Genomic DNA, 24,725 nt, shown 5'->3' on the forward strand with positions numbered 1-24,725 from the left:
TATTTTCAAAAAACACTTGCTCCAAAAGTTGTAGGGTTCACCCTCCCTGTCAATCACATGACTTGCAATTTGAAGCATTTTCAAATCATATCGTTGGGACCATTCTAGTTTCATACTAAGAACGAACTGACAAGCGTGATTATGTGTTCCTAATTAATAGAAAACATTGTATGTATACCAACGAACATAACTAAATGCAAAATCAAATATATGATCCACTATACTAAACTTTATACATTATAAAATTATATGCTGAGTGCTATATTGTATATAGATATATTTAAAAATGCATGTGTATTTGGTTTGCGTGCATTCGTATATATAATGTTTTATATGTATTCAAAGCTTTAACTACACGCTTAATCTATTTTATAGACTTCTATGCTAAATTGTTATCAATTAATTAATATGGACTTGAAAAAGTACACATCGACTGTTTTATATTTAGTACACACTATTTACAAATGTTTATATACCGCATTATTGGAAAATATGCCTAATTTACACTGATAAATAGTTTTCTATTCAATGTTGAATATTATTAGTATCATAGCCTATGAGTTTAAATTGAATAATGCCCCCCCCCCCCAAATCAATGCCCCAAATAATAGCACTATATACATCCACTCTGAATTCCAGTCACAAGAATAATTAGAACTTGCTGTCCTGTTGATTGTGCTGCAAATGTATACACATCATCAGCTAAATTGTATTATGGGTCCGAAGCCAGAATTACTGAATAAAATAACATTGTCATGGTAACCCTGAATTCTTTTGAAGACCAGTGTGTGTGTGTGTGTGTGTGTGTGTGTGTGTAATTAGTAATTCGTGAAGTGAAGCTGGCGACCTACCCTAATCTAGATAAGTATGTACTGGACACACATTGTCACCAATTGTTAATGCGAAATATAGTTCACCTGCTTAAAATGAAAGTAATTCGACCCGTGATACAAAATGAGTCATCATAGTTTCAACGTAAATCCAGGTAAATTCCCAAACAGTATTTCCAATACTCGCTTGTAAAGTCTCGACATTAAACTTATCAGCTGGGTATTTATTTTATTTTAAGCGTATATCATACAACTTAGACACAAGGAGTTAATCATGTTGTTCATTGTGCACAGGTATGTACGTTTGGCTATATCTTTTTATCTACAAATTTGTCTGACAGTCTGTCTGTGGTATGTTCTATTTAATTGCAAGATGTTTCAAACAGTAAAGGGCTTTTTCAGCAAGTGTTCATGCATGTTTTGCAAGTGAATCTCGCTTTACATAAGAGTGTATTGGCATGATGGCTGCAAAATACCTTCAAAGCTTTAGATTAAAAAATGTTGCTACATAGATTAAGTTTCTCTTTACACTTCCCAAAACGTCCTAGATAAATACTGAAATGTTACTATAATGTGTTTTCCAAAAGCGTTGAGTGATATAATAGAATATAAATTTGTATGCTGAACGGTAATTTGTATATAGCTACGTACATCTTTACGGAATGTATCTAGCAAATAAAGGATGTCCTATTAGTTTTGCATTCACATAGCAATGTCAACTTGAAATCTGGTCTATTTATTCTTGAGGCTTGATTAGGAAAATAATCGAGAATTATTTCATTCACAGAAAGAAACATATTACACATATTAACATATCACTTATTTTAAACTTTGCTAAATTTTAAAACGAAATATTTCAAAATCAACATATTTTGCTAAACATTTTTATAGTCACTTGTATCGAGAACAACTATTAAAGAATACCAAGATTTTGTCTTGATTCCAATATGAAGATGTAAAAGTAATGTTTAAATTATTGTAAATACTGAAGACAACATAGTATTTCTCCAAACATTCAGATGTAAAATTCAGAGACTGATATCATGATGGCATCGGTTGAATGAAGTAACATGATTCAGTTGCGAATGCAACACGCTTTTGCATCATTCTTACGCAGCAGCAGATTAAATGCTTTTTCAGCTGGAACGAAGGTTTATAAAGAGTACTTTTCAATAAAAAAAATATTTAAAGTTTCCGGAAAGTATTAAGCGAATACAAGATACTGGTTGGTGGATGTGAGTTTCTATCTATCTATCTATCTATCTATCTATCTATCTATCTATCTATCTGTCTGTCTGTCTGTATGTCTATCTATCTATATATCTATCGAGATGGAGAGACAGACAGACCGACAGAGAACGAGAAAGAGAGAAATTCATGTTTACCAGACTCGATCAACAAGACAATTAATGAATAAATACTATTAAATGCTGGAGGCAGTCTTTCGTTTTCTGTTTGCCTGATTGTTTATTGTTTTGTCGTTTTGATTTTGTTTAATGAGAACATTTTCCATGTGATAGTCAATGCATTAATATGAAGATCAAGCTAAATCGTCATACAGTGCCAAAGCAGTAGTCTATTCTCTCTTGAAATCTTAACACAGGTATCTTGGTAATTTGGCATGCCTGGTCGTGCTGCTTGAAGGGATATTGGGATACCAAATGTTTCAGGAGAGTATTCCCAATGGAGAAATAGTCCCTCATCCATGTAAGGTCAATATTTGGCGAGGAGTAGGACACAAGATGATGTTGGGAGGAGGGGAGAGAAACCAATTTGGCCTTGATTTCTCTACAGCCGGAAAGGTAATAAAATGCATGTCTAATAAATGTTAAGACTTGATAGTATTTTTATCAAAGGTTTAAGATGATGTTTTTCAAATCAGATATAATAAACTATTTTCTCTCCACTCTGAAGTATATTTTATCACAACACAGTATTACTATTACGAGGAAATAAAATCAGAAATTCAAAGTAATTAATAGAATTCTCTTTACGTCTTTCTTCAACGCCATAACGAGTCAAATGCATTTTGAAAAGTAACTAAAAAGCAAACGAAAAGAAGAAAACATAAATATCAAATCAAGTTGAACAATAAACAACAGAGACAAAAGATCTATAGACTGAATACTAAAATGTCATATTGTATGCATATATGAATGTTTGTATCAAATATCGCATAATTGCAGATTTCATATAAAAGTATTTTTGCACATTGGTAAAGATTCGAACATTTTATCGTTGCCTGGTTACAGCAATGGACAAAAGCTCTATGTCAGCTGGACTCAGACGGAGATGGTAAAACAAATGGAGAAGAACTGGGTGATCCATATTGTGTCTGGACTAAAGGTCAAAGTCCGGCCAGGTCATCGGGACTATCTCATCCAGGTTAATTATAATGCTGATAATAATATTGTAATGTTAATACAAATAATGATCATGAGAGTAATATCAAAACTATCGGTAAGGATGATGATGAAGATGGTTGAGGTGATATAGGTGGCAAAACGGAATAATAACATCAATTATATATAACATAAAGGCAATAATTCTAAATTGTGAGCCGACTGTATTTGACTAATCTGGATATTTTACAATTTAATGTAAAGGACTGTTTCAAATTGATCTAAAAAATATTACATGCTTGCCATGCCACTTTCTTCATTTTCCAATAGACAATTTCCTTCTTTGTTTCTCTGTCTCTGTGTCTGTCTGTGTCGTCTCTCTATCGATTGAACCTTCTATTTTAAGTCAATCACTTTGACCTATCCAGTTGGGAAAAAAACTAGGTTTAATATTATCATAAAAGTTCTCTCTCTCTCTCTCTCTCTCTCTCTCACACACACACACACACACACACACATACACACCGACGTACGCACGCAGACACCCAAGCACGCACGCACATACACTTACACACACGTACACACAGAATAACACCAATATAATCGGAAAGGTTAGACAGTTCGAAATTTCAGCCCGTGCCGTGAGTAAGCACCGCTTAATTTGACCCTGTTACATTCTTTTCGGGGGTATCAGTGCATTGCCGTTTGGGTTAGGGTGGTAGTGCATGAAAGCATAATTATATGTGCCGTAACTTGCTGGGATCGAATCTTGCTTGCAGTGAAATGTGACTGTCTAACCTCTTTTTTTTACATAGGAGTATGTGAGCCTATGAACAGCACCCAGTGTGGAGAGAAGAATGCCTGGGTTGATTGTCAAAAGGAAGAATTCAAATGTGATGCAATCAACAATAATGGTAAACTTAAACGGATATAGTTCTTGTGCTAGTTTCTTTATAGTTAGAATTATGAAACAGTTCAAGTAAATGTAGCACAAAATGGGCGTTTATGAATGTGATATTATTTGTATCGTATACCATTTCATTTTGTAAAGATTAAATCGGCTACCTAACAATTTTTCAGAACTCAATAAAATTTCAAGATCAATGATCAGTTTCTGCTAACCAGTGATGGATTGATTTGGACACGTGATGTTTTTGATGCTTGTAGGAGCTATCTTTTATAAAGCCTGACTTTCAAAACAGCTGCATACATTCCAAACTGACAATCGACTAAAATCAATAAAGAAACAATAATAGATCACAAATATAGCAGTAAACTGGTTATTTCACTGAAAATGATAAATGCGTGTCAAAATCAATTAATTAGAGCAGCATAATTTTAAGGGAGGGTTTTAATCTTCTAAAATTACAAAATGAATGATATGGACTCATATGGGGGGGGGGGATGTCGGCGTTTTCTTTACGTTTGGCAATGTTTGGTTCTCATCGTCACGAAAGAAAGCAAAGTATTAAATACAACAGTTAACAGTTAACTAAAATAAATCCGGGTCTCACCTTTCGTCTCAAGCATCGTTAACTTCGGCAATTTGTGTGGTAATATTATTACAAGCAGTTATAGTTGTAGTGGTATTAGAGGTGCTGGTAGCAGTAGCAGTAGTAGTTAGTAACAGATTTAAAGCTCGAGCAATCCATGCAAGGAACAAAGAATGGTACATATATGTATGCAAATCTAACAAAATTTCATATATATATATATATATATATATATATATATATATATATATATATATATATATATATATATATATATGTGTGTGTGTGTGTGTGTGTGTGTGTGTGTGTGTGTGTGTGTGTGTGTGTGTGTCTATTAGTGCATAGATTATCGTTCTTCAGTGCAAGACAGAGGGATCAGTGTACTGAGTAACAAGCATGGTCATGTTAGTGGGTTGCATTAGAAAATATCAGACTTGTCATATATGGTATTGAGTGTTTTAAAGAATCAAACGTCGTTTTAGTGTCTTTTCAGTATTATCCCCACCTAGATACACCAAAAGCAATGACAGTTTTAGTACCTTTCCGATGTTATCTCCACCGAGATACAACAAACGCTGTGGTAGATTTGGTGTCTTTTTCAATGTTATCCCATCTAGATACAACAAACGCTGTGGTAGATTTGGTGTCTTTTTCACTGTTATCCCATTGAGATGCAACAAACGCTCTGGTAGATTTGGTGTCTTTTTCAATGTTATCCCATCGAGATACAACAAACGCTGTTGTAGATTTGGTGGCTTGTTTTAATGTTATCCCATCGAGATGCAGCAAACGCTGTGGTAGATTTTATGTCATTTTCAATGTTATCCCATCTAGATACAACTAAATATGTGGTAGATTGCATTGATGAATTGCAAGTCATCAAGATATTGATAACTACTAAAACAATTGCTAGAAAGGAGACTTTCTGAAGATGTGTCTAGACGGTGTGAAACTGTATTTTACTATCCAAAGATTATGTGGTCTTGCATATATCTGGCACATGTTGTGTTTTCAACCTATATATAGTTAGTATACATATATTCTTCAGAAATAAACCCTTGTTTAACTGACCTCTTTCATTTAACTCATACATTTTTAATGGCACTTAAAGTGTCGTATTGCTCGGCGTGAAGGCATCTTGTTTGACCAAGAATCCTACACTATCTTTTTCCCTCGACAATATAATATCGCTTCACTATCTCATTCAATGTTGTTTCAGTGAGATAAACCTAAGGCAGTAGAAGTTTGAGTACAAATTATAGAAAAAGGATTTTGTCAATTTTAATTTAGTTTCCTATCTGTTATATTTAAACAAAAAACATCCTCGGATCTGTAATTAAAAATCTTACTCGCAAAAAATCGAGAACTGTTATTTTTTAGGGGATACTAAAATTTGCCACAGCAAAAGAAACCTTCGGTAATACCAAGTGATGCCTGTATCGGGCGTTATATCATATTATTGTGCATGGTTTTCATGTCGAATGAATGAGAGTTTGAGATCCGCTGCATCACTTGATGTTGAAGATTTATGATCTTCGTATGGGAACGTTGGAAAGTGGTAAGCGCAAATATTCGAGGTACGGTTTGTATAGCGAGCGTCACGAATAAAAATAATAATAACATGTTCAAACATTGTGAGATGAAACTTAATAAATAAATCCATAATTATGTATACGTGTGTGGTAATACAATATTATCTTGATTTTGGTTCAAATTCTAATTTTTCAGAAACAAAGAACGTGACTGTCCGTTTCCCTGTAACCGAAATTCCACCAAAAGAGACAACCTACAAATGCATGATTTTTGACCTTCCCCAAGATGGCGACTACCACCTGGTTGCTACGAAAGCTATCATTGACAATGAAAATGCTATGCATCACATTCTTGTTTACGGATGTAAAGAAGCGGGCAGTGAGTAATTTTTGATCATGATATTTATGCAATCCTTTCTTCTGTTGCTTTTAGAAAAAAAAATGTAAAAGTATTTTTGTATGAAGGATGATTGAATAAATGCATTTCAAAAAAGGAATTCACAATCATACATACATGCATGTATGCATACATGCATATATTCATACGTACGTAGCTACGTACATACATACATACATACATACATACATGCATGCATGCATCCATCCATCCATCCATCCATCCATCCATCCATACATACATAGGGGTATATATATACGGGTATGTATGCTTGCAGATGAGCAGACAGATAGTACCAAGCACCTGTTAAGAAAGGTCACCTTTTTTGTATAATTTTCCTCTTGTTAGAGCAAAATCTAGCAGATATCCGTAAATATCCTAAATTTAGGCTTTGATGTTTTCATTAGTATTGAAGTACCTAAGTTTAAAGAATGTGAAATAGGTAAAACTTAGTAAAGAGTGAAGCGCGACGTGATAGATATGTGACGCATAATGTCTCGTGCGTGTTCCGTGTCTGCGTTAAGTAATGTTTCTGAGCTGGAAAACTATATTCAATGACTTTATCATTGAATCAAAAATTAGATTGCAAATTTTGGGGTTTATGCTGATGTGCGTAAAGCAAGTTCAGAAAATTATAAACATAAATTGCTCATCTCGCTAGATTCTACGATTCCGTTGAATAAACCATATGATTGCGACATGTTACCTGGTGGAGGATGTTCGGATATCATCGGCCTCTGGCAAGTAGGGGTGACCGGAGAGTGCCATCGTGAAATCAGTGGATTCCGAATAGGTGTGAATGGTTACAAAAGAGCCGCCTTCGAAGTAGGTCATGATAAGTATTATGTATATCTTTATTTTTTTGTAACTCCTGGTACATGATTGTATCTATTTTTTAAATTTTTATTTATGGCTTTAATGTGTACAAAATATGTTTAGTTAAGTTTGACCTGCGTGATTTGAATCTGTTGTATAGAATCTATCAATAGATGTTTACGAAACGCGTAGACAGTTATTCATAATAATCTTAAATATAAGACTTAAATGGCGCTTATAGCGTAGTTTATCAGTGACTGATGGGATACCGATGTTTCGAGAATAATTCTGTAGCTTCCCATAGATTGCCTGAGGTCAAGTGAATATGCTTATTTCGACGCTAAATCAATTGTATATACTGTCATGTGCGGTCTATTGTGAAGTACAGTCGCAATATACGGTGTATATAAAGAGACATTTAAGCAATCATATTTATTCCGATGTTTTAGTCATTCGCACTTATTATGTTCCTGTTGTAAGTCTTCGTAAGTCTTTTATGATGTATCTAGATGTTATTTGAGAATAAACATTTGTTTTGACTGTTCAATGGAAACAGAAATTGCTCATTATTTGGACTATAATATTATTCTGAAACTGTTATAAATTATTCGAAGGAATTCTGGACAAGGCCATCTTGACAACGTCACGATTCTTGAGGACTAGTACATTTCCGGTATTGAAATTTATAAGGAACTTTTTATTTATTTAGGTCTGTCATAGACCTTTATAACGATTAGTTTGGATTCACTTCATAGTATTGTCAGTTCATCTCTCATTTTTTTTATTTATAACTTTGACAATTAAATTGGTAGTTACGTTTTATAAAATTTGTTGGTTTTGCTTCCTTCCTTATCTGATGTTGATATTATAGGCCAAACATATACGGTAATTGTAAAAAGCTGTAGGAGATAAACCCTGTGAAATCATCTGTGTTCAAACTGATCGTGCCTGCCTAGGAAATGAAGAATGATTTTTACTTATGTCGCTGTAACACAGTTCAATCTTAAGTTTCCAACTGCAATATCACTAGGTAGACTATAATAGCTGTATGCAAGAATATGGTCATTATTTTGTTTTTCCTGGATCTTCCCAAGACAAAATTGAACCATGACGCGATAATTCAGATACAAATTTGCATATAATATCTAAGAAAATATGACCGTATCTCTTTTTGACTGTCAACTCATTATTTTTGTGTATTTGCAATTATTGGATTCGTTGTCTGCACAGAAGAGTTGCGTATTGAGCAACTTATATCAAGCTTTTCCAGAATAAAGTCTCCACTTTGTTTCAGGTTCATTGGAACAATCCTGCTTTGCTAAATAGAACCACTGATAGTTCGGGTATGACATTTTACTATACCTCGAAGCGCCGCCAGTATGACGCAGGGGCTCTTCTGTTTGGTCAGGTATACCTTCACATCCCTCCTGACGAAAAAGCTGTCACAGCTACAGCCACATGTCCAGGGGAGTGCACAAGGAAAGTGATGAAAGACAACATATACATAACGTTTGCTTTCAACCACATGCATTATCTAGGTATGTTGAAAATTATATATCCAGGTATTATGCTTGTATGATTCGATTGTGGGGTTCTGCCCATATGATTGAATGTAGTTAACATTTTTTATCTAGTGCGCGAACCACACTCATTTTCCGTATGTTAACGTTGAAGTAGAAATAGAACTATTTCGTAAACTAGATTACCAGATACAAAACAAATGTACTACCTGATTAAAGATATCGCAATCATTATGAAAAGTAAATACTGGGTTCTGAGCGATATTTTTCTTGTTTTCGAGATCAGCGTATATAAAGCGGGAGTAGCACTAGAAGCTCCATGTAATCGCAAGCCTTCCATCGGTGGACGCAGTACCGTATTGTAGGGCCGAAAACAATCATAAACATTTAAGTCCTTAGAGAGAACCTATGAAAATTTTGAAAACACCGATACAAGTTTTGGAAATTTAGAAAAGAGCAATTCACCGTAGATAATACAGCCAAAATACGATAAAACTGCCAGTTAATACAGAAGTGAAATGCACTAATAAATGTTTCTAAAAATTAAAAAAGAACAATTCCATGTTGCTATTATATATACATATACATATATATATATATATATATATATATATATATATATATATATATATATCGTGAGCTCTACTGATCACGTGGGTACTATATACTTGGCTCTTAAAAAGCAAAACCAATCTGGTCAGTCAGAGATATCACCCATAATCTGTCCTTCATTGAAATATATAAACTAACAAAAATGTCAGCATATGTGATACCATGAAAGATACTGTTTTCTTAATTACAGGTATTCATCAACGAATTGAGGTATGGAGGAATGGCAGTAAGGTACAAAACGTTACTTTTGACGAAAATTACATGTACGATAACCCAGTGATTTATCGGTACGTTATCAGCGGAAATGCGTTGCGTAACACATACGTAAAAGTTTTTGCACACATTTTATGTAAATATAACATACAAGACTACAAAGGAAAAAAATCGCTGTTTTTACCTTTATCTAGCATACGTCTATTTATTGTGTGCCATTGTATATGCTCAATTACTCACTTGGAAGAACAAGAACGGTATACGTGTGGTTTCATCAAGTACGACCGTAGCTCATCTTGTCAGAAAGCTTATAATTGTGCCCATTCCAATTACAATTATTGTGGAGATCAAAATGAATATTCTTTCACAGATTCAATTTATAACAATTTTGTGAAAATTAATATTTAAAATACAGGAAAATTGAAATTTGGAGTTAATATAATATTAGCAAATTTTTTTTTACGACAACAAAGATATGAAAAGTTTCTTTGTTATTATGTTGATTTCGTCTAATAAGTCATTATTTAAAGATATTTTGTTGAATATTATGTCGAAAGAAAGTCATATCCCTGAGTCAATAATTTAATGACGTCAACAGAAAATAGTATATGTGATCGACGTGTTTGTATTTTTATAGCCAGTTATTGTGACTTTGTTAACTTTTAATTAGAAAGACTAGATTATCATAAATCAAAGTCCGAGCGTCAGTAATCAAACATTGTCGGGATGCGTTTCCAGTATGAATTTATCTATTTTGTTCCGATGATATATCATCAGAGAGAGAGAGAGAGAGAGAGAGAGAGATGATCATATGGGATCGTCAAACGGGAATGTAAAACCTGTCATTCTGTTCCTCTCATAACTCTTGTTTTTCGCTGGGTTATTTTAGGAGGATGGGGTTTTCATCCAGAACTTTAAAGACAAATTGTGAGATTTTTCACTGCATTATTATTAAATGTATTATATTTGTCATCCAATATTTGTGTATTATCAATGGTAGCAACTTAGCAACACACACGTTTGCACACATAAACCATATATTGCAAAACTTCACCAAATATTAGAATATACGTTGCATCTTGAAACTTTTTCTTATAACAGGTTTGACAACCCCGTCGAAGTTAGACCTGGTGATGAACTGAGAACAACCTGCGTCTTCAAGTCAACCTCTCGATACAAAACGACTACTTATGGTATGGACACCTCCAAAGAAATGTGCCTCGCTATTATTGCATACTACCCAAAGGAAAATTTTGCTCTAGCTACCTGTCATCAGTGGAACAGCATTTCCACGTGTGACTGGGAGAAAGATGTGATTCAAGGATGTCGACATAAGGACATCCTCAACATCACAATTCCTGAGTCTGCAGCCATCTATAGATCTGTCATGGAGAATTGTGCCTCACTTGGGAAATGCCAAAAGGAATGTGTTGGGATTGTAAAGGAAACCAAAAAACACCCTTGCTTCCAAGGAGATATGGACAAACTTCAGCGCATGAAAGCTGTCACTACACAAGATCCTGCACTTAAAAATAACCTCATGGACTTTTTTGCCGCTCTAGATTCATGCGACGTTGAGATAGCTTTGGAGACGACCGGTTTGAACGATTTGAAAACCAGCTGCATGACATCATCGGACGGAATCAAAGTTTGCTCTGGAGTTGGACCTGTCTTTACAATCCAGCCTTTACTGCTGTTTTCCACGTTTGCCATCCTGAAATTCTTATGAAAAGATATAATCAATCGAACTTATGACATGACTGTAAATGTTTTTGTGCCTTTTTAATCAGCATAATTACTTTAACATTATTAGATTTTCGATTATATTGGTTTTAGAAAGAATCGTCTAAATATCAATTTCTCTCTAGTCATATTAATATTCTGCCAACATGTGTCCAGTCATTAAAATAAATGAAGAAGTTCTTCGTGTTTTGATGTTACGGTATATGCATGTCATGTTAGCAATATAAACCTAGCAATTTATTTTCTCTGTTGATAATACACCTTTCGTTCTAAATTTCCCAAAACAAAGAAGCTACGCAATTAAGAATATATATGCTACTATACAACCAACAATTAGATTTTCATTATATTTAAGCCCGAGAGAATCTGCTTTAAAATAAAAGTTTCAAAAATGAAAGGTGAAGTGACAAATAATGGTATCAATCTGATTTGAGACTGACCATATGATTTTTATTGCGGTGTATAAAGACATGTTAATTAACTTATGAAGAAAATATTTTTGAATTGTGCTCTTACGACTTTATGTTTTCTGTGTACGATTTGGTTTTTGATCACAAACGTTACGTCGTACTTGTGTGCCCATGCTCATCCTGTCATCCAATAAACGTCGTACATGAAAAAATTTGATATTTTATAGAACCATCAATATCTTCATTTTAGATACATTTCTATATACAGAACATATTTAAAATTACAAAATAAAATTATATATACTTCTTTGATCCACATTTTAAACCTAAAAGTCAATAAATCATTCCACCAAAATATTTTTATTGATTACCTTTTGTGAGAAAAAGCTCCATATATATGTAATTATACCATAGCTCTTGAGACTTGCGAATAATGGTTTAACAATGTTCAATACATAGTTATTAAATTTAAGCAAAAGACAGTATGAAAACATATTTTCGAAATATGCTGAAAAACTGGAATTTAGTTATCCCTTGTAAATATATATATATATATATATATATATATATATATATATATATATATATATATATATATATATATATATATATATATATGTAATTTTTTACGTATTTTTAGAAAGTATGATTTTTGGAATTGTAACTTGAATTCATACAATTTTAATATAATTATGTTTTTATAGTTGTAATTTGAATTCATATAGTTTTAATAAAAGTATGATTTTAGGAATTGTAATTTTAATTCATATAAGAAAGAAAATGATTCTTAGAATTTTGATATCTGATTTTACTATGGTTCCTGTAACAAAGCCGTTAGTACTACAGCTATATATTGTATAAAAATGTAGATGATATTATTCACTCTACATTGTGGCTCTACGCCAGCTTCATTGAAAAACGACAGATGTGTCTAACAAAACTATCTTCGGTAAAAGCTATGATTCCCAGACATTGACGTAAGCAAAAGCTAATCAGAGTCTGAGTGGACAGGGAGCAGTTTCTGACGAAGCGAGGTATCATTGAAGCACGAGGGTCATTCGCGATCAAGGTTAATGTGAATCTAGAGATTGTAAGGCATGCCATATTATGGTAAAGCTGAGGTATCGCAGAATAGGGATCACTATATATATATATATATATATATATATATATATATATATATATATATACCCTACTCTCTCACGGCTTCGTCAAGACTTGTTGCCATAGACTTCGACAAATGACTTCCTTTTTTTCCAGAACATTAAGCTTTGTTTTTATAGAAATGGTTTGCTACCAACGTCATACTACAAAAAAATTTATTGAGAAATAAAATACCTTCGAAATTACAGGAAATAATATTCTAGTTTATAATTAAGATTTAATAAAATACATTGATTAAAAAATAACCATGGTAATAATTTGTAATATTTTACTCTTGACCATTTTTGGAAAGTTATTTGGCTTTTAATTCTGAAATACAGAAATTATAGAATTCTGTTAATTTGGTTAGCTCTAATTAAATGAAACAATTTTATTATATATTTTAAATGAATTGTGTGTAATTTGTCTTCGATATCTATTGTAGTTTCGTTTAATTTTAATAAAAAATTGCTGCCATAGACTTAGACCCTTGACCTCCTGTTTTCAACTTTGATCCCAGTACCTCTTCGAACATATTAGGGATGTAACACCTATATCGCTGGAGTGACACCGCCTAAATGAGGCCAGAATGACACCCTATTGTCTCTCTCTCTCTCTTGCTCTTTCGATCTGAGAGTCGTTCCATCTAATGAGTGGGAAATTATGAAAGGACTTTATGTACAATAAATTGACTGTCGCGAAATTGGTTAAATTACCCATTAACTGTGAGAAAAATAATTATTAATATGTATTTTACCATTGTATATATATATATATATATATATAGAGAGAGAGAGAGAGAGAGAGAGAGAGAGAGAGAGAGAGAGAGAGGAGGGGAGACAGACAGACAGACACGCAGGCAGGCAGACAGACGGACGGACAGAGCGTGGCATGAGCTAAAGTTGAACCCGTTGGTTTTTTAGAATCTTGCCTGGCTCAATGAGAGACACAGACAGAGGCATAAGCCAAAGTTGAACCCGTTGTTTTTTTTTTGTTTGTTTTTTTTTTGTTTGTTTTTTTTTTTTTGTTGTTGTTGTTTTAGAATCTTGCCTGGCTCAGTGAGAGACAGAGGGAAGCGCATGTGGCAAAGTTGAACCAGTTGGTTTTTTTAGAACCTCGCCTGGCTCAAAAGTCCCCAAATTTTGAACCCCAACACCCTGACTATTCTATAGACATTTCTGAAGCTATTTAGCTGGTGTCAGTTGACATCAGACCACAGTGAACTCCATCAGTTTGTTGTGTGTTAACACATTTAAATGTGTTCAATTTTAATGACTCAAAATGTCTACTAAGCTGGCTATCTAATTTTCTAGAGGAGTTATCATTTGGACTTACTGAAAAGAAAGGAACAAAATCAGGTCCCAATTATACTAAAATAATATTCCTCCTCTGATTAAATCATAAAGAGGACTCATTCGATTCATTATATTAGATCTAAAAAATGATCTTGAAGTAAGCTAAGAAAATATTCTGCTTCGACAAACAATCTCAGTCCCCGTCCCCACCACAAGAAATGGGATATAGCTCTGAATACTAACGTTAAAACATTTCTGCATTGCACCACAAAGCAGTGGGTGTGTATGTTCAGCTGTATGTATTTTAAGACATTTGTTTTGTGGAACTATCCTGATTAGTCCATAATTCCATACACTTCTGCGTACATTGTTGCTAAAGGTGTGACCAAATTAAACTTTCATATGTGTATTCTATGTAACCCACTATTTCAGTAAATATACTGCGTTTAAGATGACATGTTTTGTCTTTTCTATAGAATAATCGTATCATTATATGTATTGTGCAGGTGTTTTACTGGTCTATACTTTACCCAACTACCTACCTACGTTTCTACTCACTCGCTTACATTGTACCGAACCTTGTATGTACATGTTTATATAACGGTAGGTGAGTAAACATGTAGGTAGGTTGATGCTGTAGTAGAGCAATCATTAGCCTCATTCATTTAAATTATGCACCCACGGGCCCTATTAATTATCAGCGTTTAGTTTTGCTCCTGTATTGCAAGTTGTTAATATTCTTGACTTTTGAGGAAAATACTGTATATTGTGAGACAAAGTCCTTTAATGTATACGACAATCTATTGTAGCGCCAAAATTACGTTTTTAATTCTTGCACTTAGTAAAGCCGTAAGTTTTATTATATGAGATCTTTAATGAAGACTATCAAGGACTGGAGTTCTGAACAAATAGGATTTGTCTCCGTAACTTATCAGATGTTTCGTTGGAATATGCATCATAACAGCCGCAGCTACACTGTGCCCATCTAAACTAAATATTTACACATCACACAGTTGCCGTAATACAATTTTGACTACGTTGTTTATTTGTTAAGTACATGCATCCATTACTTTTGTTTTGAAATTGAAACTCGATACTGAGTACCATTTCTTGGAATGCTGAATTGATAACAAAAGTCTCTACCTGATTTATTATAGGAAGATTTAATATAGTGCTGATAAAGGCTTTTGTAATTTCTTGCCTACATTGGGATGGTTTGAGTGTCTGAAAATAACCCTGTTCCCAAACACACGTGCACACACACACACACACGCTCACACATACACAAAAAACGTATGTATGTCTTGAATACAATCTCGACAGTATTTGAGACGATGTAAATGTGCTTACATCTGCTTTAAACTATTTTTAATGCAATATCTGTGTTATGGTTCACTGTCCTTATCTCCTCTACTGAATTAATGTAAGTTTTCATATATTGGCAAGTCATTACATCAGTCTACCTACTTCCAATCCAGCTAATATCTCTTTGTCTGAGAATGTATTGATCTAGGTAGGTAAGTAGGTAGGTAGGTAGGCATGCATGCATGTAATCATTCATTAATACACTCATAAGCACATATATTTTATGCAAATTTGTAGTATCCGACGACACAGCCCATTCTTATGACTGTGTTACTTGGGAATACAAAGATACCATCAGAAATAACAATTTCACTTTTGAATATGTTATGCAATGCTGGAACATTGTCCTAATGTTTTTATCTGTGCTCTAACCATTCGTCACAAAAATTGATGGCCCTTTACTTCTGTAACAGTGTCGAAAACACAGTGGAAATACATTATGTAACAAATTGTTTGTTTTGTATCTGATATTCAAGACACATATGTTATATCGTTTATTCAGTTATCTATTGCCTCAATTTGCGGATCATTACTTTTGTCGTATACAGAAGAATTCCGATATTCTGGTTCCGTTTTGAATTCCAAATATTTAAATTATATTGTACCAGCTTTGTGATCGCATTGTCATTTAAAAGCTTTCAGTATATCATAAGCTGTAGGCTACCTTAGTGTACAGTTTTATATTCTTTCGGTATCTGTCAAGTGTCTTTTTTGCTTGAGGTATACTACTTTAATCTTGTTGTAACATTGTACAACGACTTCAGTGTGGTACGTTGGTGTTATTGGTGCTTGCTTTGTAAGTGTTGTATGAGGCAGAGATATTGTATACAGACACTGGTAATACGTTCTGTATCTGATAATAAATGCGAAACATGTAGACAGATGCTAATATGACAACCAGAGTATGCAATTGATACTGCCCAATTAAGTGTATCATATCACACAGTGCTCTCCGTCTGATAGGGAAACGCTACAGTTAATAAATAGTTTGTAATTACAAAAAGGAGTTAAATTATTTATATGTACAAAATGAGTTACAACTTAGTAATATTTGTGTTGCTATCCAACTTTATGCATTTGTTATCCAACTTTATGCATTAAATTTAATCGCAGGAAAACGAAATGATAATGTAGTTGTTAGATTTGGATGGGTTTCTTTTTGTTTTTGTTTTATGTTGTTGGGGGAAGATTCGTTTTATTTTAAATCTGGGGTCCATCGTGCTGTATACAAATAGTGCCAGTATCGTCGCTCTAAATTATGAGTAACATGGTCGCGCTACAAGTTCTCAAAGCTTTTTAAGAGCCCTGTCCCTTGGTAGCATGGTGTCTACGTCTTTGAGTAAGCAAGATTAAGTTGATTTTTTAGGTTTAAAAAGAATGTATAATTGACTTTATTTGTGCAATGCATTTGCCTTCTTTTACTCTCGTTTCACATTGACGTGCAATTTATTGTCTATTGTTCACTCTGATATTTACATTTTCTTTACTATTATACCTTTTTATTCTCGATAATTGTACACTCTTTGACATTACTAGTATGTTGTATATCGTCTAACCGCATTATCAATTCACTGTTCCAGTTGTTACGAAGTGCATCGTAAATGTCTGTTGAACCGTTTATTGATGTAGCTTCATTTACAATGTGTGCCACTTCTCTTTCCTGTTTTCACTTTATCAGCTTAGGTTATTTTCACAAAACATAAATAATGTATTTAACTTATTATTGTTTAAAATCTATGAACATTTAAGGAAAATGATGGAACTACTGCGATAATACTATTATTGCTAGTATTAGTACAGGGAAATATTCAAAGTACTTAAGTTGTGTATTTTCTTGCAACAATTATTTTGCTCAGATCCGCACAGAAAGTGGTTTTTTGGTGGGGTAGGTTGCTCTTCTCTGGTGACAAGATCTCGTAAACAATAGTAACAAACACGTCGCATAAGGAAATAGAGATGAAAGATTATTGTACCAGATTCTGCTTTGGAAATTTCAAGCAAAGTTTAACAAATCTACTAATAAAAGTGTTTTGTGGGACACGCTTTCTTTACAATTAGATGGTTACAATTATGCCCCGGAAATGCTTAAATTGAAAGAGCTTTCTAAAGAATCCATCATACAGACCCTCGCCTACTTGTTTACGTGTCTCTTCCTCTCTCAACCCTAACGATACTAAAGTATATATCTAGTTCCACACCTGCAGTCTTGACACAAGAATGAAACAATAAAAAAAACATATAAACAACAATATCCCGTTCTTCCAGCATGATATGAACGCATATTCCTTAAATCAAGTAGAAATAATTAAATAAATTCAACCAATGTGCCAACGTTCTTTTTGTTCTATAGACAATATTTGTTTGAATAGTTGTATAGAATCACTGCCCATAGTGAAAGTAACTGTCGTGTTTATAGTTCCACTCATATTTGATTTTAATGATCCTTTTATGCTAATAATGAATAACATCATAGTCAATTTGAATGATCCTTTTACAAAATTGATGAATAGCATCTAGGGGCTTTGAATGATGATTTTACCCGTCGTAGTCTTACATAAAAACGACGCCACATTTCATTCGTAAGCAAGGTGCAACAGAAACTAAAATATACCAACAACGAAACTAAAAACATTCCAGGGCAAAACTGACCTCATCTATCACATATGAAGAGCATTTAATGTAGTATAATGATAGATTTATCAATGTTGGAAAGGAAATTAAACGATGGATCCTGTAGAACATACAGCAGCTATTTACATACATTATTACCTTCCTCACAGTCACTCAGTTTCATTCCTCTCATTTTAGCACATAATGATGTCTGTGTACATATTTTTACACAGTAGGACGCAGTAAGCGGTAGAAATATGTATGTTAAACTAACACAACATGATAAATGGGAGACATCATAACGTAAATATAATATCTGAAAAGGAGCAAGAGGATGGATGATCTGATTTATATGTATATAAATCCTTTTGGAAATCCTTTCTAATATTCTGCTCCAAAGATAGTTTGCCATATAATATTTTCAGTATGGTGCTTCAATTACTGCAGTATATCATACCTTGTACTCTTTCGTCAGCTGCTTGTATGAATAGGTACTAACACTTTGTACAAAGAAATGTTGAAAGAGATAATCCTCTAAATCGAGTTAACGTTCATTAGTAGCTTGATATTCTTTAGGTGAAAATGAATGTAGGTATTTCATGTATTCGAAACGTTTAAAGTACATAGGAACACACTATGTTCATATTTACTCAACGAATTTGCCATAAATAAATGCCAGGCCATAACTATTCAAATAAAGTCTATTTGTAGCATTTCAGGGTTTATTTCGTACACGTATTATCTTTAAACGGCACGTCAGTAAGCAAGATTCGTCTAGACTGGCTTAATGCAAAAACCAGACATCTGTTATAGGATTCTGTGAAAAAGTGCAAGACGTTTTTTCCTGATAGTACTTCATCATAAAGTTCCTTAATCGAATTCACATAAATCAAACATTTAAAAGAGCAATCTGTCTCTGCGATTTATTCTTTAAAACAATAAAATCTCTAGAATAATTTAATTTACTCACTTTGTATTCAGGACGTGATTCATGCTATTTACTGATGGATGATGTTTCATATTCTATTTATAACTTTCTCCTTGTCAGTCATGCATTTCCCTTTACGTTATCTTCCAGATTTTAATTCAAACGTCAGACCTATGACTCAGCTAAGTTGATTATACCCTACAGTACCGATAATAAACTAATATGTATACATCATTATTTTCCATATGAGTGTGCACTTATATCGTGAAGAGAATTATTGGGTTCGATTGTGCAAGGAAAATAGCAAAGCAAGTAGTAGATTTCTTGACTTAATTTTGCCGAACTTTATTTGATCCATGCCCTTTGTACGAACTGAAAGCTCCAATCAGTCATTTGCTTTCAAACAATCTGAAGGATTATAGATCGATTTTTTTCACTAATGACTCACGCTAACCAGAAAACATATAATGTAGGACTGTATCTTTAAAGTCATACGAGGAGAAGTAAACAAAAGTAGTTAGTTTTTGGTCCAGCAAATTCATTTTGTGTCAAGAGCAATACGGCAGATTAAACTACGACTTGACGCTTCTACTAAACAAATATTTAAAGGACTTTATATATGACCCTCTAAATATCAAAATGAAAGTACCTTTCAAAATGTATTCAAGGATATTTTCAAAACAATGGTGTTTACCAGAAATGCGGTAATGTTTGGTAACGTAAGGTGGCAAATTGTTAGTAGAAATGTATGTGGTGAATCATAGCCTTGACTAATGCAAGTTTCTCGAAAAGGTGCGTTTGTAAAATTCCCCCAAAGTGCGATCGATATTAGTGCTATTAAATTGTAACGACACGTTTTCTGTGATGTTATCTTGTAATCAGATCACCCCCTAGCAACGAGTGGACTAATAGGAGAGATAATACTCTGTCATCTAACTTCCTGATCTAAATATTCGAATCGTACATTATCTTAAAGTAGGTCATTTGTGAAGTTTGTGTGGTAATTTAAAATAACAGAACACAAAAGAACACGATTTGTCAAATGTAATACAAAGTGATGATGGATATATGAAGGCAATGATAGCACATTACAAACTGTATCCTTTATTAAAACGCACATATGGGCTAATCAGTGCCAAATTTTACAATATTAATGGTACTTAAGTTCTGCCATAAGTACTAATTGTTAAATTGTTGTTAGTTTCGTTTGTGTTATAGAACCTGGAAAGATAATTGAGTAATGTTGACACTGGACATTGAAGCACTTTACTTAGTAACATTGCACTTGATAGGCAAATGAATGAATGCGAAAGGAAATTTAGTAAATCTTCAAACTAACTGTGATATTAAAAATGTAGAAAGATACAGTATAAATGTATAAAACTATATATATATATATATAGAGCGAGAGAGACAGACAGACAGAGACAGACAGACAGACAAGCAGACACACACAGAGACACACAGAGACGCAGAACGAGAATTTCCTTATTATGTTGAGCCGTTTCAATCAAATGATATCGGCTTGAGGAGAGATTATTAATGTTTTATTGGATATAATTTAGCAATGTGTTCAATAAGGGCTCATTATCTCAAATAATGATTAACATACCTGAACAATAAAAAACAACAAAATCACCCTTCACAGCTGCATACTAGAAATTGAAATATAGTTAGTACAATTATTCATAACTTATTTTCAAATCATGAAACGGTTCTGTTGAAAAGGTTCGATTTCCCAAGATTTTATTAAACTCAGTGGCACTATGTGGAAGGTTATGAATGCATTGCTATCGATCTGAACTAGACCAAGTAATCAGGAAGTATGTATTATCATTCAGACAAAGGTCTCCAAAACATTAAAATCTGGGTGACGTAAAATATTTATTTATATCGCTTTGTTAGGACGAATTTGCCTCGAAAGAGAAACTAGCATGTCCAACTAAAAAATGAACGAGTGATTTTATTTCGATTCCTTCGCCGGTTTGACATTATATATAATTGCATTACATTAAACAATAAAATGTTTTTGTACTGAATTAAATTTTGGGTTACATTACATGTTTACATAAAGGTATAGTTTTTCATCTTGTTTTTATTTTCACTATTATTTGGTTTTATCTTGTGAAAGTAAATTAAGTTGATGTGATTCTTTTGTATTATGCCGTGCATTTTGGCCATACAAATAGGTAGCAATACTTAATGAACTGTCAATAAAAATTGACAACGTACAAAAGATACAAATTATGCTTTGAATTAACTCCCATTAATATGTATTTGTAAATTTGCTGTTACTATTCGCCTTTTATCAGCGAACACAATGGTGTTAATATACTCGTGAATGTGCTTACATACATTTACAGGATTGATTTCAAATGTTTTCTATTTTGTCATTTTCTAATGAAATTTTAAAAACTATTTAAACTACATTGCTTGTTTAAGTGGCATTTAATTGAATGTCAACTATTTTTAATTAAAGTACTGTTAATCTAGGTATTATTATTAGTTTTAATTAATTACAATATATACTTTTTGCGGAGTTCGTTGGAAGCGATATGGCCAAAACACATTGTGTAATGACCAAGGATACATAAACCCTAAGCTTTCAGCCAGATCTATAATAATAATAATAATAATAATAATAATCCACAGTATGCCATGTCAAATAACTATATGCGGCAATGGTGAGTAGTTGTCAAATCAATATGTGAGGTACACGGTATCTAGAAAACAGAACAATTCCATGTTAAGTGTATGACCTGTTGTTCTTTAAACATGAGACAACTTTGGCAACAGAGTATACATATAAGCAGGATAATACAGAATGATGCTAATAACGATAGTTAAACAGTGTATACACACACAGACACACACACACGTACACACACACATGCACACGCCATCTTGTGCAAAGTATTCAAGGTCATCTTTCCAGCTAAGATTTCAACTCGAGGGAGCATGATGTGTAACATCTGCTATATAGAGGCTATCTTTATATCTTTTCAATATTTTCTTTTACCTCAAGGTGAGTATTTCTTTCAACTAATATTTAAAAGTATTTAGATTTTCCCTACAAATCTCAGCAAAAATTTATATTTTTCTTGTTTTTCTCAGGGTAGTGGCAGGAAGGACGGGTTATTACGTAATACCAAGTCTCAAAAGCAAAATCACATTCTCAGGCTCACAAAACTCGAAGATATTTTTTAATCCAAGCAGAATATTTACGCTATAGACTCCAAATGCAACCTCTATAATAATATTATACATATGCGATATGTACACAAACGTTACAGACCCGAACTTACAAAATAAAATATTTCAAAAGCTTAAATTTCAAGAAATATACAAGAACATATTATTTGTTTAGTTCGCACAATGGGTCTTGTTGAAAAGATATGTTTTATATATAAGTGACTTAAACTAGAATGAAGACCAAGGACCTCGATTCCTTCGACCCAATATTTACAGAGAAAATTGGCCTACCTGTCGGGAAAAATTAGTTTCCCAACTCAAGTGACTCTCAACCTACTTATCCAGTTCGCCGAAAAGGTCTTGTTGAAAACAAGAGCTTAGTGTGGACAGTTCCTGGAAAAGCTTTATTTTAGATTTCTTAATGTCTGCACTGAATTGCTGAGTCACAATGCATGGCTAAATTTGGGTGCATTTTTGGGCCTCAGGTCTTTCCTTTCACAATTATTAAACTTACAGAAACTACTCAATGAAAACCAAAGCAACAGCTAAAGCAATAATAATAATAATAATAAAAGAAGAAGAAGTAAATCAACAGTATAGCATACTTTGTCAAAACGTATATATAGTAATGGTCGATTAGCTGTTTAATCAATATGTGAAAGTGTATCTACTGTACAACAAAGTTCACATTTATGTTAAGCGTAGCACCGGTTATTCACAAAATATGTCAACCTTTCATAAAAGTAAATACACATATGCAGAAGAATATGGAATTACAGAATAATCACGATAGTTCTAAAGCAAATTACCTGGAAACACACAATCATGAGCATATGTACACACAATTTTGTTTAGTAATAGCACAAAGTATTTGATGCCAGTTTCTACAGCCATTTTTAGTATATTAAAGGAGAACCTTCATAATATTAACAGAATTTTCAAAATACGAATAAATAACACTATATTACAAGTTAGAGAATTTTAAATTCATGCTTTACAGTGTTTCTAACTTTGATTCGCGGGTTGCAGCATCCGTCGCTTGACCGCACGTACCTTGTACAATCCGTGAATTATTAACATAAGTAATTCACGAAAGTGAAGTGGCCCAAGCAAGCATCTTAGGAATACAGTGATAAAGAGTAATGACTTTCAAAAACTGCCTGTGACACTACAACGGAAGACGTTTTACTTGACTTTTACTTACTGTAAATTCGTTACGCGCTTCCTTATTTATGCTCGTAGCTGTAGGTGATTTTCCATTTCCACCAATACAGTCTTGAAGTCGCCGCACCAGTTATTTTATCATTCATTGCCACCGAATACAGTTTACCACTTGTGTTGAGAATACTTTGTGCAGCTGAAAGCAGTTTTGAATAGACGAGTATTCGTGAATGTACTCGTTTTGAAATTAATTTGCTAGCATCACCAGAGAAACCCGGTTACTATTGATATAGCCCCGACAATAATTTCGATTTGTGCACCTATGATGGTTGTCGTCGTTGCGATTCCGGTCACACCAAGACCAATAGTTGTTGCTACAGCAAGACCGTTAATAGCATCTACAAACAAACACGCTTGTTTTTTACTTCTTGATCAGCGCGGTCTTCTTTTTGATTTCATCTGGCAGCTGTTGCTCCGCTTCGATTATTTTGTTCACGTCGGTAATATTGAGGGTCCGTCATGAAATCGCGTAGTACAATTGCACAACTGGTAGAACCTGTCGGGATTGATCATGTTCAGGTGCAATACGGACATTTAACCAAATACACATTTTTACTGGTACAGTTGTCATTCAATCATAGAAAATCTTTTCTTGCAAAATAAGTTAATTTCCAGTGATTGTGGTTCTGCGGTTCTGTCACTCTTTTCGTTTTAAAAGCACGCCGATTACACCGGTATCTTTTGCATCTAACGATCGTCTTTGCCCAGTAAATGTTACCCGAGTAAGTTCACCCCTCTTGAATAACAGTCGAGAACATTTTAGTCTCGCTTGAGTCATTGTTGGTATAAAATATTCGTTAGTGAACTTACCCGAATCGAATACATCGGTGAACACCACTTCGCCATTGTAGAAACAATCCTGGAGTGTTTCAAAACCTTTTTGAGTAGTCAGCTTTTGGACATTTGCCTGTGCGATGACTCCAAGAAGACTGATATATCAGTGTGGTTCATACGAGGGTTTAAGAACGCCACTTTCAAGCAGAAATTCTTTGAGAAGTAAAATGCAAATTTTATCGATGTTAGCATCTGCTGCCAGCTGATCCAACAGCCTGTCGGTAAATTC

The 24,725-nt window shown here is 33.6% G+C and overlaps 1 protein-coding gene across 1 annotated transcript; it reads left to right on the plus strand.

Annotated features, from left to right (window-relative positions):
* Positions 1-980: 980 nt before the first annotated feature.
* Positions 981-14,799, plus strand: LOC149802803 (uncharacterized). Its single transcript, XM_089952237.1, has 9 exons — positions 981-1,124; positions 2,434-2,632; positions 3,083-3,215; positions 3,988-4,086; positions 6,394-6,576; positions 7,256-7,419; positions 8,705-8,948; positions 9,733-9,829; positions 10,857-14,799. The coding sequence occupies exons 1-9, from the start codon at positions 1,105-1,107 to the stop codon at positions 11,482-11,484; spliced, it is 1,767 nt and encodes a 588-aa protein (XP_089808363.1). The 5' UTR covers positions 981-1,104; the 3' UTR covers positions 11,485-14,799.
* The last annotated feature ends 9,926 nt before the right edge of the window (positions 14,800-24,725 follow it).

The sequence above is a fragment of the Sinohyriopsis cumingii genome, chromosome 3 (assembly GCF_028554795.1).
Source record: "Sinohyriopsis cumingii isolate HCF-2022 chromosome 3, ASM2855479v2, whole genome shotgun sequence".
Classification (NCBI taxonomy): Eukaryota; Metazoa; Mollusca; class Bivalvia; order Unionida; family Unionidae; genus Sinohyriopsis; species Sinohyriopsis cumingii.